The sequence below is a fragment of the Python bivittatus genome, unplaced genomic scaffold (assembly GCF_059951505.1).
Source record: "Python bivittatus isolate LINGU-HERP-01145 unplaced genomic scaffold, Pbiv_v1 ctg000410_np1212, whole genome shotgun sequence".
Lineage (NCBI taxonomy): Eukaryota > Metazoa > Chordata > Lepidosauria > Squamata > Pythonidae > Python > Python bivittatus.
The window spans coordinates 653,110-670,161 of NW_028277067.1; the positions used below are offsets into that span (position 1 = coordinate 653,110).

A 17,052-nucleotide genomic window follows, 5' to 3' on the forward strand; every position below is an offset into this window, starting at 1 on the left:
GTGCGAACTCAGACCTTTTGGTTAGTTTATGCTTCCACGCGTCGTGCGAATCCAGAAAATTGATTAAAATAAGCCACCCTCTAGTCAATCATGGGAACGCACGTCAAACGAGCAAAGCCAAGACGGTACGCCCCCGCGCGTACGAAGAACTCAAGGCCACATCTACTTCCGTACGACGATTTTCTCTCTCGTCTCACAGAACCGGAAGTGACGTCTCGCCTCGCCGGCCAGGTTCCCAGCTGGCGTTTTAGCCGTTAGCGGTGGCTACTCGTGGCAACGGCGATGGAGACTGCGGGGAGTCCCGGGGAGCGCTGGGCGCCGGTGGGCGCGGTAGCCGAAGTCCAAGCTGGAGAGGAAGAAGTAGGGGAGGAGATCGAAGCCGAGCTGGGGTCCCCGCGGGCGCTGAGGGCGGAGCGCCGCCGCCTCCACTCGGCGCTCTTGGCTTTAGCTTCACACTTCGCCCAGGTCCAGTTCCGGCTCCGGCAAGTGGCGCGCGCCGGCCCAGGACAGCAGCAGCGCCTCCTCCGTGAGCTCGAGGAGTTCGCTTTCCGCGGCTGCCCCGGTTCCGGCCTTGGCTTCGCGGCGGCGGCAGTGGACGGAGTGGGCGGTGACGCCAAGGTGAGCAGAAGCCGGAGGGTATCGGCTTGGCAGTTCATCCGAAGCCGTAGCTGCGAATCGGAAAGTTGCGTGGTCCTGGCCCTCCTCCGCTCTGATCTTTCGAAGAGACATTAGGCAGACTTCGTTGCATAATAAATCTGGTCTACTTTATGCATGATAGATGTAAATCCGGAGCCGCTTGGGATAGCAACAATATGTTGTATGTTATGGTGCTACAAAGATTTCCTGGAACTTGACTTTGTGCCATGCATAATTTACCTGCCACTGGAGAATATTCCAGTTACTTAAAGGTCTTGATGTTAGTATTTAGAAGCACAGAGTCGTTTTCCAGCCCCATATTAAACACAGAACATAAAGGGAAACATTATTGAAGGATGCAACCACTCTAGCCTTTCAGAAACAATCTCTTTCTGTCAAAGCTATTGAAATCAGCACTAGAAGAGAAGAGATTGTTATTATGATCTTCCTAAAACTGACACCCTCAAAAGACAGAACTTAAGTAACATAGACCCATTCTGGTTTTCCTGGTGGGTGTGTATCAACAGTTTCAACACACTTGAGACATGAAATGTTATAAGTCATTATAAAGCCAAACTTGTAGTTTTCCACTTACTCCCTTCAAATTACTGACACTAATATTAATCACTAGAAAATATTTTTGTCAGCCAGTACAAATAAAATGTATTGTACCAACAGACTTATAGGACTTTCTCTTTTCAAAATTATTACTTGAAGATATGATAGTCCAGTTTGTTTATTTTTAAAACTTTGTGATTAGTAAATAAGCAAGAATCCAGTTTAGTAATACAGATTTCTGGGGAATTTTAAATTACAAAATTTTCAAGCATCCTTCATTATTTGGGATTTGATTGAAGTATAATCCGGGAGTAGAAAGATATAAATAATATCCATACAACCGAGGCAGCATCAAGCTTGGAGTCTTATCTTCAGTATCATGCCTTTTAGACTTTTGCTAATCCCTAACAAATTGTCGCTATATCAGAGCATTTGCTCTAACTAGATCTGATGTATTGTTTTTGGCAGTCACTGACAGTAGATACAAAAGATTCCCTTCTGTGAACACCTCTGCCTGTGTGACTCCCACACTGTAATGGATGTGGGACATGTCCTTCTGTACAGGTAGTTTAGTGACTGTTACAACAGTGATGAAAAAGTAACTTTATGCCCAATAACATTTATGACCTTCATAGGTGTGTAAAACAAAGGAAAGCTGAAGGAGGATCATAAGCACAGTTGTGGTTTCACTTAGCGACCACTTCACTTAATGACCAAGTTGCCAGTCCCAATTCTGATCGCTAAACAAGAACTACCTGTAATTTCTATGGGGACTTAATTAGATCCCTCATAAAAGAATTCCCAGGTAGAGATGCTGAATAGCACATCATTTTTCTTCTGGCAGACCACAAAATTGTTGTTACCCACAATATTGCTAAATTTTGTCTAGCTGCCATGAAGCCACAGCAGTGAATATTGTCCAACATGGCCAAACCCTTTTAAAACATTTACTCTTCCTATAGATTCCTTGTTGCCTCTTGTATATGCTAGTCTATGACAGTAATAATGAAAACATACAAATATAGAAAATAAAAGACTATTCATCATTACTTGGAGCCAAGCCTCACTGATTTAATGAGACTTGCTCCCAGGTAAGTATGTTTATGACTGCAACCCAAGTATGGATGTTTGATGTCAAATGCAGTAAACTAAGAATATCTGGAATATGAATTGTATATGATTTATAATTATATCAAAAGTGTTTCCAGTTCTCAAAAGTATTTGCGCTGAAATATTTATTAACATTGGCAAAGCATACATAATTCTAGTTTTAATTTTGACTAGTCTTAACACTCTCAGTATGTTAGTTTCCACCTCAGATGTCAAAGCTCAACTCAAAAAAGCCCCCAAAGTGGGTGCTGGGATCAAATCAGAAAATGTGTTTCTGAAAACTCTCCAAGATCTGGGAAATCTTTGAGATTCTAGTACTAGATCTTTTTTTATTCATTAGCGTTAACAACATCTGCAAATGACTGTTTACCTAACAATTGTCTGTTGTATTATGCATCTCCTTACTGTATATAAGTTCTTACACACTGTTGCACTAGAAAGGCATGGTTTTCTGAACTGATCCACAGAATATAATGTGACTGTCATTATATTTTCTAGGTTTTAGCTGTAGGGCATCCTTCCCTACCTGCCCCTTCCAGTGATTATGGGTTACAGCTCTTGAGACTAATGGGAGTTGTGGACAGAAATAAGAACTGGAGAAAGATGCTCTAAAGGAATGTTGCAATTTCAATTCAGGATTGACTGTTTTATGCAGCAAGAGATAGCTGTTAGCTCTGGAATGTACACATGGTTTCTTTGGAATTTTATTCTAATTCTACTCTTAGTCAGTAGGAGTCTGGTAGCATCTTTTCTGATTAACAAATTATATGAAAAAACATAGGCTTTTGTGAGCTGTAGCTCACTTCATCAGCTGCATAGTGTGACAACTGATGAATCTAGCCACTCTGTGCAGTTGATGAAGTGAGCTGCAGCCCCTGAAAGCTTATGCCTTTTAATAAAATTTGTTAATCAGAAAGGATGCTACCAGACTCCTCCTGAGTTTTTGCTCCCATACACTGACACAGCTGTCCTCCTACAATTACTCTAATTTACAGAGAGATACCAGATGATTTTTTTTTCTTTATTTCAGAATGAATTTGAGAAGCAAGAACAGCTAGAAGCACGGAAGGAGAAACAACGGGAACTCATTCTGCAGCTCAAGGCACAGTTGGATGACTTGGAAACATTTGCCTACCAGGAGGGTAGCTATGATGCACTGCCTCAGTCTATGGTCATGGAGAGACAGCAGGTAAGACTCATTGGCATATAGTCAGGCGTAATCTTCATTTGCCTATGGAGGGGCACTTTTTAACTGAGCCATTTGATCTTTAATCATTTTGGGAGGAGAATCCTTGGGTGGGGTGAGATTAACCCTGATTTGTTCTCACTGTGCTTCACAGGTGATTATTGAGGAGCTAATCAAGAAATTGGACATGAACTTGAGTGAGGACATTGCCTTGCTATCCCCAGAGGAGTTGCGTCAGCAGGTGGATGCTGCTGTGGCACAAATTGTCAACCCAGCACGTGTAAAGGAACAGCTGGTGGATCAGTTGAAAACCCAGATCCGGGACCTTGAAATGTTCATCAATTTCATCCAGGGTCAGAAAACACAAATACTTTACATACTGGGCACAATCCATGGGGTTGGCTAGGAACCAGATCTGAAAGGAAACATGGAATGTATTGAGGTTCTGGACTGAATTGTGATACTAAATTAATACGAATATGTACTTCAGCTTAAGACATTAATATGTATTGTTTTGTTTGTTCTTACTAAAATTAGAAGAAAAATTAGAAGAATGAAGTCCTGTTTAATAATTTTTCAGTGGGATGGTTCTTCTCCTGTCTTGCAGGGGGGAAAAGCTAAATTCCTCTGGAACCTGAATATCCTAGAGCATTTATTATGGCATAAATTTTCTTAGGATTTGTTGTAATGGATTCTAGTCTATTTGTTATCCTAAGTTTGCAGATTAGGTTCTGTAATGTTGTCTGAAAAGATAAGGAGATCATGGTCATACCAGAATTTGTTGCAGAGTCTGCTTATCTATGTGGCTTATTGAATGATTCCTTCAGGTGGCTGTTTATAAACAAAACCTATGAGAGAGAAGGGTTGTTGTCTAGGATTAATAGTTGATCATCGTCAATATTTAGTGTGATTTCAGTTGTGAGCTATTGCAGGACTTAATAATATTGGCCATCACAATAGCAAGGATATATTCACTTCCTCATTCAGTGGGATGGTCACTTTCAGTTGGCTTCTGCATTCTTTCTGCAGTATAGGGTTACTTTCTGTTCTGTGAGAAAGAATAAAGATACACAAATTTGACACCTGAAAAAGCGTTTGGCAACAAGTGTGACATGATTTCAGTTGTTCAGGATGCTGTTATTGACTATTAAACTCATTCATTCTGACCTTATTTAGACAAGCCCGTAAGACCTTTCTTCTGACGTTCTTTTTGTATTTTATGAATAGTTTTACATTTTCTGTATGCCACCCAGCATTGTAATGGAATTGGGTAGCTTAGAAATTTAAATAAATAAATGAAATATTAGCATCAATAAATTTACAGTGGCATGGGGTCTCTCTTAAATCCAGTGAATAGCAGTGTTAATCATTACACTGCCACAGAGCTCTTCATATTTTTGTTGTTAACAAAGATGACCACTCATCTTTTATTATAGAATTATTACATACCAACTCAGGATGTTTCTGTCTATCTAGAAATTGGGGTAATCCTTTTTTACAAAGGCTTGTACAGACCTGAGATATCCTCAAATGACTGCATTGAATGAGGAAGCAGAGAATATAGAAATAATGTATTGCAGCTCTTAGGCCTCATCTATGTAAAGATAGCTTAAACAGAAGGATTATTGCTGGGATGAAGCTGGGCCTTTGGGTCATTGGGTATGTGGATGTGAGCTGAAGCTGAGCTCTTGGTTTTATAATGGTTGGTCAAATCTTTTTCTTTCTGATATTGCAGAAGAAGGCAGTCCTAGCAAACCAGAGGATGGACACTGTGACTGTTCAGGTGGAAAAACTGGAAGTGGCACCTGCAAGCCAAACACACAGCAACCTCACAGAAGCAACCGAGGTGGGTATCCATCTGAGCAACTCCAGAGGCCCATATGGATTTGCTCTTAATCAACAATATACATTTTTTGTTTTAAATTATTACAAGGCAAACTTTTTTGAAAAATTGATTCCAGAAGTATTCATAGAAATTTTTTAAAATCCACCAAAATAATTTGTTTGTGTATCATAGTTAAAAAGATTGGTTGAATAAAAAATTGTTTGAGGCCTTTTGCTTGTCATAGGAATGAAGAGATGGCAATTTGGAGTGGGTGGGTGAGAGGAGCTGGAGTATACAGAACCCATCCATCACTGGCTCACCTGCCCCAATTCTTATTTTCTTTTCAGCCTCACCTGCTCCAATTCTTATTTTCTTTTCAGCCTCTGAGATCTTGGCAGAAGCAGCCACCAGTATCTTGTTTAGAATATTGTGAAAAAACTAAGCCCAGATGTTTTGGAAAGAGCTGAGTAGAAATTGGTTATCCTCATCAGCTTAACTTTCCTCAGATGTGCCTTTGTAGCCTTGATTTCTCTCCTACTAGTGGAGGTGTAGTACTAAAAGCTTATATTATTGTGCTTGAAAATCAGCCATAGGCATCAATTGTCCCATCACTATAAGGAACTCAAATTCCTAAATATCAGACGGTCAAATGCCTTGGGGGGTTTCTGGTCCTGAAAAATGTTATAGTGCAGGAGCTCTAGGTGGCACTTACTGTTTGATTGTACATACCAGGCTCATGAAATATGGAGTGAGTTATGTGCATGTTGCAAGACCCCCACAGATGGAAGAAGCAGCTCTTATTCCTGCCTTCAGATTGATATATGGGCAACAATGTGGGCCTATATCTCCTTTTCATTATCTGCCCATGTTGTCCTGTTGAATGAGTCAGCATGGCTATTATGACCCTCTTTCATGATCACTCATCATCTATTATCAGTGCCCACCAATGTCATTCTCAAGGTCTGTTCCTTCCCCAAAACTATACATGCAAAATGTTGCCAAAGTGAGCCCTACTTAACACTGCAACCATCATAGCCTTCCTCCTCATTCTGTCCTCTCCTCAATCAGGCAGTGATATAAGACCCTGCACTACACAAGGATACACAACTGTGTTAAAGAATATTCATTTTTCTCTTTGCAGTGAACCCAGAAGATGCCCAGAAAATGCGAGAAACAGGGCTACATCTCATGCGTCGGATGCTTGCTGTGCTGCAGATTTTTGCTTTGAGCCAATTTGGTTGTGCAGCAAGCCAAATCCCTCATCATTTATGGCAGAGGGACCAGTCTGACAGAGACTATTCACCTTTAGTGAACAAGCTAGAGATGGCTGTGGCCCATGTCAGGCAACTTGCTCAAAAGTACCAGTTGCGAGAGCCAGAGCATGTCATCAGCTATTCAGGTGTCCAGGATACTTCTTTAGGAGGACGTGATGAACTAACACTGGCTGTACGTAAAGAACTGACAACTGCTGTGCGGGATCTTCTGGCTCATGGTCTCTATGCCCCATCTCCTGGGATGAGCTTGGTTCTAGCTCCAATTGCCTGCTTGCTGCCTATACTGGGCTCCTCCCCTCAGCCTATGCATCCATGGGAACTCTTTGTGAAGTATTATAGTTCAAAGAACGGCCGTGCCTTTGTGGAATCACCAGCTCGCAAACTCTCCCAGTCTTTTGCCCTCCCAGTGATGGGTGGGGCACCTGCCACCCCAAAGCAGAGCCTACTGTCAGCCATTAACACGGTATTATCAGATCACGACCCATTCAAGCGTAGCGCAGACTCAGAACTGAAGGCATTGGTATGCCTGGCACTCAATGAGCAGCGTCTAGTCTCGTGGCTCAACCTCATCTGTAAGTCAGGAACATTGATCCAAGTCCACTACCAACCCTGGAGTTACATGGCTCAGACAGGCTTTGAGGGAGCCCTTAATCTCCTTAGCCGCCTTAGTAATCTACACTTCAGCCTTCCTGTGGACCTGGCTGTGCGGCAGCTGAAAAACATCAAGGATGCCTTTTGAGTGGCTGGGCAGATGGAGGCTGCTTCAGTCCTGGGGTTGGCCAGAGGTGGGGACATTTGTTGCTCTGTCCAGGAGGCCATATTGGTGTGTTCCTAGAGGGGAAAATGCTGCTAGTTGGCTGTAGTCTCCTGTTGCTGAACTGCTGCTACTGGCTATTCCAGTTGCATGCATCAGGTTGGCTAGAGCTCTTGATTGTCAGGGTCTCTAAGGTACCTGTTGCATGGACAAATTTGACTGCAGAGCTAGAGAGCATTTCTCTTGCCAGTAGACATTTTTGAGAGGATGTTAGGAAGCTGTTTTTGTCCTGCTATGAAATTTAAACATAGCTAATATTTTAGTTGCATCACAGTGTATGTGTTCTCTCCCTGAGGCACAGGGGACCGATGCCTAGGTTTGTAATTTCATTTTTAAATATACTGCCTGGCTTCTCACATTTGAAGAAGGGGCTTTCTATGTGCCAGTGGCCTTAAACTATTTGATACTATGCTGCAGAACCAGTTACCTGCAGGGAGATGTGTTTGCTTTTTCCAATCAAGCTAATTTGTGCTGAAATAGAATCCATTGTATCCTTATGTTTCAATGTATTCCCAATATTTTCAGCTGGCTTGCTGATAAAGGGAATACGTTAGTTAAGTAAATAGCACAGTTTACTCAGATTCCAACCAAACTTGATGAAAACAGAAAATTCAGTACATTCAGGAGTTGAGAAATTATTTTGGGGATTAGGTGGGAAGGAAGAATGAGAGGGGATGATGCACTTGTTTGTAGAAGGACAGTTTAATTTGGGATCCTGATTACTTTGATTTGCCAGAGTGGGTTGGAGGTCTTGGTTTGATGTCAAGAATGAAAAAGCCCTTAAATCAGCTTCCTGCTTGAAAGAACAAGCAACTTGATGCTGGATGCCTCCTTGCTGGCACACAAAGTATCCTCCTCTGACTTGGTTTTGCATGACCAGCCCTAAGCTGCTGTTTTGGAAATTCATACTGCCAAACACTGAACCTGAACTTATTGATTCTTCCATTAGATCTCTTAAAACAACAAGGCTTGGCTAGAATGTTCTTCTTTTGAGGTATTTTTCTCCAGTGGAGTAGAATAGTGATAAAAGATGTATCTACAGGGGATCCCTTCCAGATTGTGGCACTCTTGCCCCTTAGGTCAATAGTAATCTTTTAGTCTCCATATATACAGCACTTGTAGCTCTGTACAGTGTCTCTTAAGACTTCCTGTATGTGTGAGAATGAAGGCAAACTGCAGTTCTCAAAGCTGATTCTGACAATGTCATTGCTCAAGAGGTCAAGCACAGGGGGCTTGTTGGCCTTTCGGCTACATAAACTCCGCAGTTTGATTTTTGTTTTCTTTTTTGAAAAACTAGTTGTGATACATCTCTATATATGAATGGTCTGACTGAAACTCCTGTCCAGTGTAGGTGCTCTCTTCTCCCCTTTGGTAGTTTATCCATTGGTGCACTTTAGAAAACTCTGTCCTAAGCCCTTGGGTATCGTCAAGTTAAAAGTATCTGTGTATTTGTTCTGACACCAGTTCATTGCAATGGGAAAATGTATTGATGGGTAAATATGTCTCTTGCTGATAATAAATTCAGTCTGGTGTCTTTCTTAGTTTTTGTTTTTGTTTTTCTTCCATTTAATTTTAATTTGCTTTAATTTGAATTCCTGCACTGAACTGGGATTAGACTCAATGGCCTAATTGGTCCCTTCCCACTCTATTATTCTAACTCTTTTTCTAGGCTGCCACGGCTGCCACAGAATCTGCTCCTGGCCACATGTAGATGTTTGGCTGAGGAAAAGTGAAGTATCTCTTTCAAATGATTTGCTCAATCTACACAGAGAAGCTACACAGTTCTGAGGGTGATAGATATCTTTCAGAAAGAGTAAAATAAATGGATACGTCTTTCCAACAGAATGTGGAAAAATTATATGAATGTGTAGCAAACAAAAGTATTATAGTTGTGCCTATGGAGATTTTTGGCATGAAGCTGACAGTATCCTTGCAGCAGGATCTGTCCATCCTGCTTTACTTGGTTCTCTAGTGACAGGGAAGAAATTGACACAGGGAATGCAATATGTTGCACTACAGTGTATTTCCTTTGTAAAAAAAAAATGCTGATCTTTAAGCACAGAAGAGAATCACCACCAAACTGACTGCTGGAGTTGTGAAAATGACTGTACTTACAAAACTCTCTAAAATTGTCAGTCAGGTGCAAAGATAAAAGAAGGGGCTTCAAGAAGGAATATGGATTCTTCATAAGAGACTACAGCACTTTGAAAGAGGCTTTGATATTTAATGCATCCTCTAGTCTAAGAAAGAGCTGGGTTTGTGTACAGATATCAAATGCATTATTAAGAGTGACCTCAATTTTCTTCATTTTGTGGAGCACTATTCATACTTGGGGGTGAGTGGGATGTCCTTAGTAGGCCTGAAAGAAACCTAGGTTTCTAGAATTAAGAAATAAATTTAAAGGAAAATCTGATAGATAAGGGATAATTTAAATGACAGCCAATGAGGATCAGTGACAGAATTCTTAGTGATAGGGAAGGAAATGGAATGGAGTACAGTAGCCTGAATTCTGAACCAACAACTATTCTGTGATGCATACTAGCTTTTTTTTCCAGTTAACTTTATTGCAATACGTTAGGGGACAGCAGCTGTTTTGCCTCCAAACAGGAAAGAACACAACATACACTCTAATAATTGATTCCTATTAGCATAAAACAAATTATACTGCTATTAGTAACTTGGCAGCTTTTTGTGATAGCCATCTGTTCCCTGCCATCTTCACCACTTGGAAGCCACAATGTATTTTTCCCAAGTAGTGGTAAGTAGTGTTCATTATTTGCCTAACAAATACTCCAGCTTTTTCATAGAACATACAGTCAGCAAAATAATATTTGATTAAAACAAAGTTGATACACTGGCATTTGTCATCAAAATTATATAGGTGAAAGAGCCAGAAAACAGCTGTAATATATAATCTTAAGAGTTTTCAGCTAGCTGGGAAGCACTTTGTTCATGTTCTTCTCAGCTATGAAATAGCAGTAGGTGTTTTAGAGGTTCCTAAGTTTTTGAAATGGGGAGGACGCAATATAAAATGTCAAAATGTTTGGTTAGGAATAAGCCCTATTAGTACTCCTGCAGTAAATACTGTTTACAGTTAACCCTTCTAGTGTATATTCCTCCCAGCTCATCTATACAGTCTGCTATGATTTGTGTATCCTGAGCAATAACTGACAGCAAGTATAGAAACATACCTTGCTGGTTTCAGCCTGCACAGACATAGGTATTAAAAACACTTTCAAACAGCAGCATGATCAATTCTGCATTACATAATTGTTACAAACAGTGAACAAATGAGACCAATGTGCTAATATAACTGAGTTGTACTAAATTAAAAAAATTAATATTCCCAATTCATCCTCACAAATTATCAATCATGCACTTGAAGCTGTTACTTAGAAAATCATTGATTTGTCACAGGCCAGAACTTTGGCAGTGACATAACCTCAAAAAGTTCAGAATGCTTGTCTAATGGGTTTTGTCCAGCTGCCCTTTTTATTATACTTGTATTTTTCAAAAAAATGTACAGCTTCAAGTTTCAGTGTGAACTCCATAATCTTGTAAGTCTTAACATTAACATTCAAGTCATTAATGATATTCTCTAGAACTATCAATTAACTTTGTATGCAAATTTGCATAGCTTTTTATTCACAATTATATTATTCTATGATTAAATTGGATGCTCTGAGAAACAATATTCAAATAATTCTGAAATATAGTCACATTAGTCAACATGATTGTTGTTCAGTCGTTAAGTTGTGTCCGACTCTTCGTGACCCCATGAACCATATCGCGCCAGTCAACATGATACCAATACTATTAACGTCCCATTTCAAAAACAAGAAAGCAAAAATGAAAATGCTGTGTTGCATTTACCTTAAAAAAAATTAATCCATAATAAACAATCTAGAACAGCAGTTTTCAACTGGAACAAAGGGCCACAGGTGAAAAACATGTAACAGGTAGCCATGGCATGTGCTGAGGGGGCCACAGAAAAGCAAACTGCATTATACTGCAAATACTTTTTTGCTGATGCCAAAAGATGCATCAGTTACTGTCCCATGTCCATATCCAGTAATGGGACTTGGACAGGAATGCACAGAAGAAAAACAAGGTTGGAAGGGGGCCACAGGCGAAAAAAGGTTATGAAATACTGGTCTAGAAGATTCTCAGAGAAGGGGGAGCAATATTTTCAAATAAAGGAATTTTCTGTCTATGTAAGAGGATTTATGGAAAAGATATATTCTTTAGCAATTTAAATAATTAAAAAAAAACTATTTAGGAAATGGATGTTAGGTTGCTGATCCACAAAGTTATCCTTCAGATAACCTGTGCATGAAATACAACAGAACCTTCAGCTGGTATTTTACACCAGTTGTGTAAAAGAAAATAATTTTATGATATATTTTAAATTTCAGATAGCAAACTGTTGAAGCAAAATTTACAAATTGTAGTGGTTTGCACACTTCAATACATTTTTCAACATAGAAGATATATACAACACTTAAATATCTTTCTTGAGTTTACTTATTCTTCCTAAATTTCTGAGTTCAAACCATTTCAGGATGGGGAGAACAACGCCTTGCTTTGGTAGAAATTAGCAAAATAATTACAGAGTTAGTTAACATAATCAGCACAGCTCAGCCTTCTCCAGCTGATAGGCTATTATTTTCATCTACTATCCCCAGCACAGCCTAGCAAGTTTATAAATGGTTTTTAAGCTGATTCAAATAGCCCCAGTAGGGCTTTTTCTACGTAAAAAGTGTTTAGGAAACAATGAATCAATTGATCGTACTCACAATTGCACTAACTCTCCCTCTTAACTTAATACATAATTCAAAATGAAAGTGGGAAAAAGGTTCCTGTCTTGCTTGAAGCTGGTTTGTATTCCCACGTTTTAAAAAAAATCTACTAACAAAATAGAATCAACTGTCATCCTAGGTTCGACTGCTTTCTCCCAAATCAAAATCTGACCTTCCGTTTTTAAATGCGTTTCGAACTACTACTTTCACACAAAGTATGAGTGAAAAGAATGGCAGAGGAATTGCTGAGTTTGCTAGCGCCATCTGTGGTAGGTGGACTAGGTAGTAAATATACTAAACTAAACACACAGCTACAAAACTACTGTTAAATCCTGGATTTCTAAATTTTTTCTAAAGGTAAATCTCAATTTTTGAAGAGACACGAGAAACTGCTTTTCAAAAACTCAGATACTGGAAATGTCAGGTGAATCTCTCACAGACCTACCCTCTCTTTCGTTTAAGTTCCAATAGCGCATGCGCAGCAGAAGTTAGGTAGGGTGAAAGGTTGGCGGAAGTTACTTGACTTTCCTTTTCCGGCTGCGTTCCATCGGCGAATAGCTTCGGTAAGTTTAGCGGAGCTGTGGAAAAAATCCGTTGTAATCCTCTCAAACTGTTTGGAAAGTCAGGTTGGTGGGACAGTTAGAGAGTAGATATAATTTGTCTTTGATGGTCTGGGAGGTTTGGGAATAAGAAGATGCTGCAAGTAGCTCTGATAGTGGACTTCGTTTCTCTTGGTCGGGGCTCTGCCTGTACGAGAGAGGGAAATATTTAAGAGCTGATGTTCTTCTTCCTCATCTTTCATGCTAAAGTGGTCACCGTCTAGAATAAGAAGTAAATGTTGCAATGTCTGTTTTCAAGTAAAAATAAAGGAAAGATACTTCTGATGGACAGGCGTTGTCCTTTATTACTATTTCCTTGGTTCTCGTTGGTAAGATTACGAAGATTATGTTAGCCCTGTTGGTGACCAAAGTTCCCCCCAACCATCATTGGTCATTCCTCTCATTGCTAAGATAAAAAGATTGCTTTTAAATTCTGGGTTGTCCCATTCCCAGATGAAGCCATATTTATATATGAATGAAACATTGTATGTATCTGTGTATAGCCAGGTGTAAATTAGTTGATTACTTGATGGCAAGGAAACGCTTGATTTTTCAGATAATGATGTGATATGTGTGGGATTGCCTTTTAAGTTTTTCTTCTTCTTCTGGTCAGAGATGGGCAAGTTTATGAAACCTGGGAAGGTGGTTCTTGTTCTGGCTGGACGTTATTCTGGACGCAAAGCTGTTATTGTTAAGGTGAGAAAGCTGGATCTCCTCAACAAAGTATTTTAGTAAAGGCTTCATGAACTGAACTTTGGATGACTATATGGATATAACCATGCAGTCTTCTTGGCAGCAGTATGGATGTGGTTTGCCACTGCCTCTTTCCAGGATATTTTTTTTAATTCTCTAGTTTACTCTACAGCCTTGAGATTTCCTAGTGGTTTTCCATTCAAGTATTCATCATGTCTAACCCTGATTTGCTTTTTCCAAGATCAATTAAGTTGCCAGTTTACTTGTTAGAAGGACTTAGTCGTGGTCTAAAGTAGTGGAATACATTTGGTATTATTAGATTTTATTTATTTCAAGTACAAATTAGCCACCATTTCAGAGCCACTTTTACAAAATATAGTTGCAATCAAAGCCACTGTAGGACAGCAGACAGGTGCTATTATAAAACTACATAACCATACTAAAATATTACAGACTATTAAAGAGTTGTATCAGGAACAGAAACAACAAAGATGGAAATTCAAGGGCTTTGAATACCACAACGGAGAATTCTATTTTAAAGTGATCTTAGAAACTGATGAAGAGCCAGCAACTGTCAATCTTATATTGTGTCTAGTTGTGTATGACTTGATTGCACTAAACATTGCACTAAACATGATTTATTTAAATATTGCTTATTGAACAAGCTCCAGTTTTCTGGATTACACTACATATTAAGCCATAAACTGTAGCTTGCAGATTTCACTGACTGGGTTCCTTTGACACACTAAGTTAAAGCAACAAATAAACATTATGGGCCTATTGAAAATTGTTGAATTGATGTCTAATTGATTTCAAGGAATCTATATAATAAAGTGTAAAAAACTGGGTGCAAAGTTCATTTTTGCCACTTATGATTTTCTATTGAAAATTGCAGTGATATATTTGGGCACATTTTATGATAACATGTATTCTTAAATCCACTACTAAAAGTGAGCTTAGAATGTAAATTCTGAACTAAGAAAAGCAAGGACAGACTTGCACAGTAATTACACAATTATCAACTGAAAAAGTACAGAATGCCTTTTTTGAAGAATGACTGGGTAAATCTTAAATAGGAGATTTCCTGTTCAGGAAAACATTCTCACCCCCCCCACCCCCACCCCCAGGTAAAGCTGCAGTTGAATACCCATCAGTATCATTGTTTAAACGTTGTGATAGATGCTGCTTATGATGGATGGCTTATCTTGCGAATGGGTTTCTATTACAGAACATTGATGATGGCACTTCAGACCGCCCATACAGCCATGCTTTAGTAGCTGGTATTGATCGTTACCCACGCAAAGTAACTGCCAGTATGGGCAAGAAGAAGATTGCTAAAAGGTCCAAAATCAAGTCGTTTGTTAAAGTTTACAATTACAACCACTTGATGCCAACCAGGTGAGTTGGAAAGAAAAGAAAGTATGGAGAAATATTATGTGGGAGAAAAAGAAAGTATGGAGGACTATATTTGCTCTTTCAATCAAGAGCAATAGTTGTTTCAGACTCCTTTCTCCTGTGCTTTTGATCGCAGCTTTGGAAATCAAAGAAAAGCCAGGCAGGAGGACAAAAGTGCTTCTGGGTTTGTAACTTCACTGCCTCTTGTATTTTGCTCAGATACTCCGTTGATATTCCCCTGGACAAAACCATTGTCAACAAGGATGTATTTAGGGATCCTGCCCTGAAACGTAAAGCACGGCGAGAGGCCAAAGTGAAATTTGAAGAAAGGTAAATCTTGGAATATGTTATGTTTCCAATTGACTGCAAGCTGCAGACATTCATTCTTGATGCAGCAAAAATATATGTGGATGTGGATAGGTGGATGCAAAATAATTCCATCTAAACTATAACCGAGTTTACTTTTTTCTCTTTTGTCCCTCACCCCACCCTTTTATAACACATTGCTTGATGAAGAAACCTATAGGTTCCCAAGGCTTGGATAAAACTTTGAGTAGCCTAATAAAGGCAATGCTTTAAGAAGGAATTTAGACCTGTTCTGATGGTTGGCTTGGCTTATTTTACAACTTCTGTGATTCTGACAGTGTCGTTTGCTTTATCTCAATCTTTCATACTGGTTCCCTCTGAATGTGTTTGGGCTACAATTCCTAAAATTCTCAACCACCATACTTAATGTGATATTCATTCCCTAACTTGTTTTGTGCATGAAGTGATTCCTTTGGCTGATGCTCACCCATAGAGATTTGCAGAACCATTAACAAAATGTTTTCTTTCTTTCAGATACAAGACAGGCAAAAACAAGTGGTTTTTCCAGAAACTCAGATTCTGATTTGCTTTTAGCCGCACCAATAAATGTTTTTGAAAAGCCCATTTCTCCGTGTTTGTATTGCATATTTCCTCATGCATAGATTAGCTAGAAACAGTAATGCTACCAGAACTAGCCTGCAGAAATCCAGTTGACCGTAGAAGGCAGCAGAGTTTTCTTTAGTGCTTTACTGCCATCTGCTGGTTGTCTGGATTTTTATCCAGATCTGGGAGTATTAGACCAGTGACGTGAACCTTTTGGGCTCAGCGTGTCAAAAATCTGGAAAATGCCTAACTTGACTACTGGTGTGTCACACCGCCTCTCCCAAGCAAAAAAGAAACAATTCTTTACATATTCATTTATTTAAAAAAAAATACAGTCCAATCGTGTGGTGCTATGTATTATATAAAGAAACATCAAATAATTACAAAAATGAAATACAAGTAAAACAAATTAAATTTCTTTGATAACTCAAATGGAGAATAGTCAGGTATTGGTGAACACAGGTGTGTCACCCAAAATGTGGCGTGTCGCCTTTGACATGTCTGTCATAGGTTCACCATCACTGTATTAGACAGTAAGAATAGTGAAATAATTGTTGTGAAATACTTTGTCAAGTAAAACAGCAGAGGAATACATGAAAAATGTTTGTTTGTGTCATCTGTGGGGACCAATTTAAACCAAGATCTGTCTCCTAATTGTGATGAAGTGAAATCTGAAGACCTGCAAACTGATTGCCAGGTTCAGTAGATGAAAAATAAATTTCCAGAATAGAATTTCCATTATGTCCTAGATATGACAGGAAACAGGAATACAGTAATAGGAAATGATAATTGCATGGGATTATTACTACACTTAAAATCTGCTCTTCCTCTGGAGGTTTATCTCCTTGGCTTCCAGTATTATTCATTTTGCTTAGTACAAATATATTGTTGGGTGGAGTAAAAGATACTAAAAGGGAGCAAAAATAATTTATTTGAACAGTTTTTGAATAGCACCCTGAGTAAGGACTGAATGCCTTATTTTTGTGTAAAGGCTTAATGTAAGCAACCTGAAGATAACTGGAAGAGTGAATAGTGTCTGTTTCAAAGCCATATCTAATTTCATGTTAGGGGGGGGAACTTTGCCCTGTGCACGTGATTATTTATTTATTAAATTTGTATGCCGCCTATCTCCCCCAGCGGGTGACTGGGTGGCTACCAATGAAAGTAAAACCCACAGTTAAAAATAAACACCCCATTAATTAATTCAAATTAATTAAAAAGTCAAAACACAGGTAATAATGGTCTTGAGCTCCA

The 17,052-nt window shown here is 39.3% G+C and overlaps 2 protein-coding genes across 2 annotated transcripts; both read left to right on the plus strand.

Annotated features, from left to right (window-relative positions):
• The first annotated feature begins 20 nt into the window (after nucleotides 1-20).
• On the plus strand, nucleotides 21-8,938 carry RUNDC1 (RUN domain containing 1). The gene is made up of 5 exons (XM_007425022.3): nucleotides 21-618; nucleotides 3,335-3,493; nucleotides 3,645-3,843; nucleotides 5,226-5,336; nucleotides 6,457-8,938. The coding sequence occupies exons 1-5, from the start codon at nucleotides 283-285 to the stop codon at nucleotides 7,326-7,328; spliced, it is 1,677 nt and encodes a 558-aa protein (XP_007425084.2). The 5' UTR covers nucleotides 21-282; the 3' UTR covers nucleotides 7,329-8,938.
• A 3,713-nt stretch (nucleotides 8,939-12,651) lies between these two features.
• On the plus strand, nucleotides 12,652-15,819 carry RPL27 (ribosomal protein L27). Its single transcript, XM_007425023.3, has 5 exons — nucleotides 12,652-12,765; nucleotides 13,415-13,497; nucleotides 14,723-14,892; nucleotides 15,109-15,219; nucleotides 15,730-15,819. Exons 2-5 carry the CDS (start codon nucleotides 13,417-13,419, stop codon nucleotides 15,776-15,778), a joined length of 411 nt encoding a protein of 136 aa, XP_007425085.1. The 5' UTR covers nucleotides 12,652-12,765; nucleotides 13,415-13,416; the 3' UTR covers nucleotides 15,779-15,819.
• Nucleotides 15,820-17,052: the final 1,233 nt, after the last annotated feature.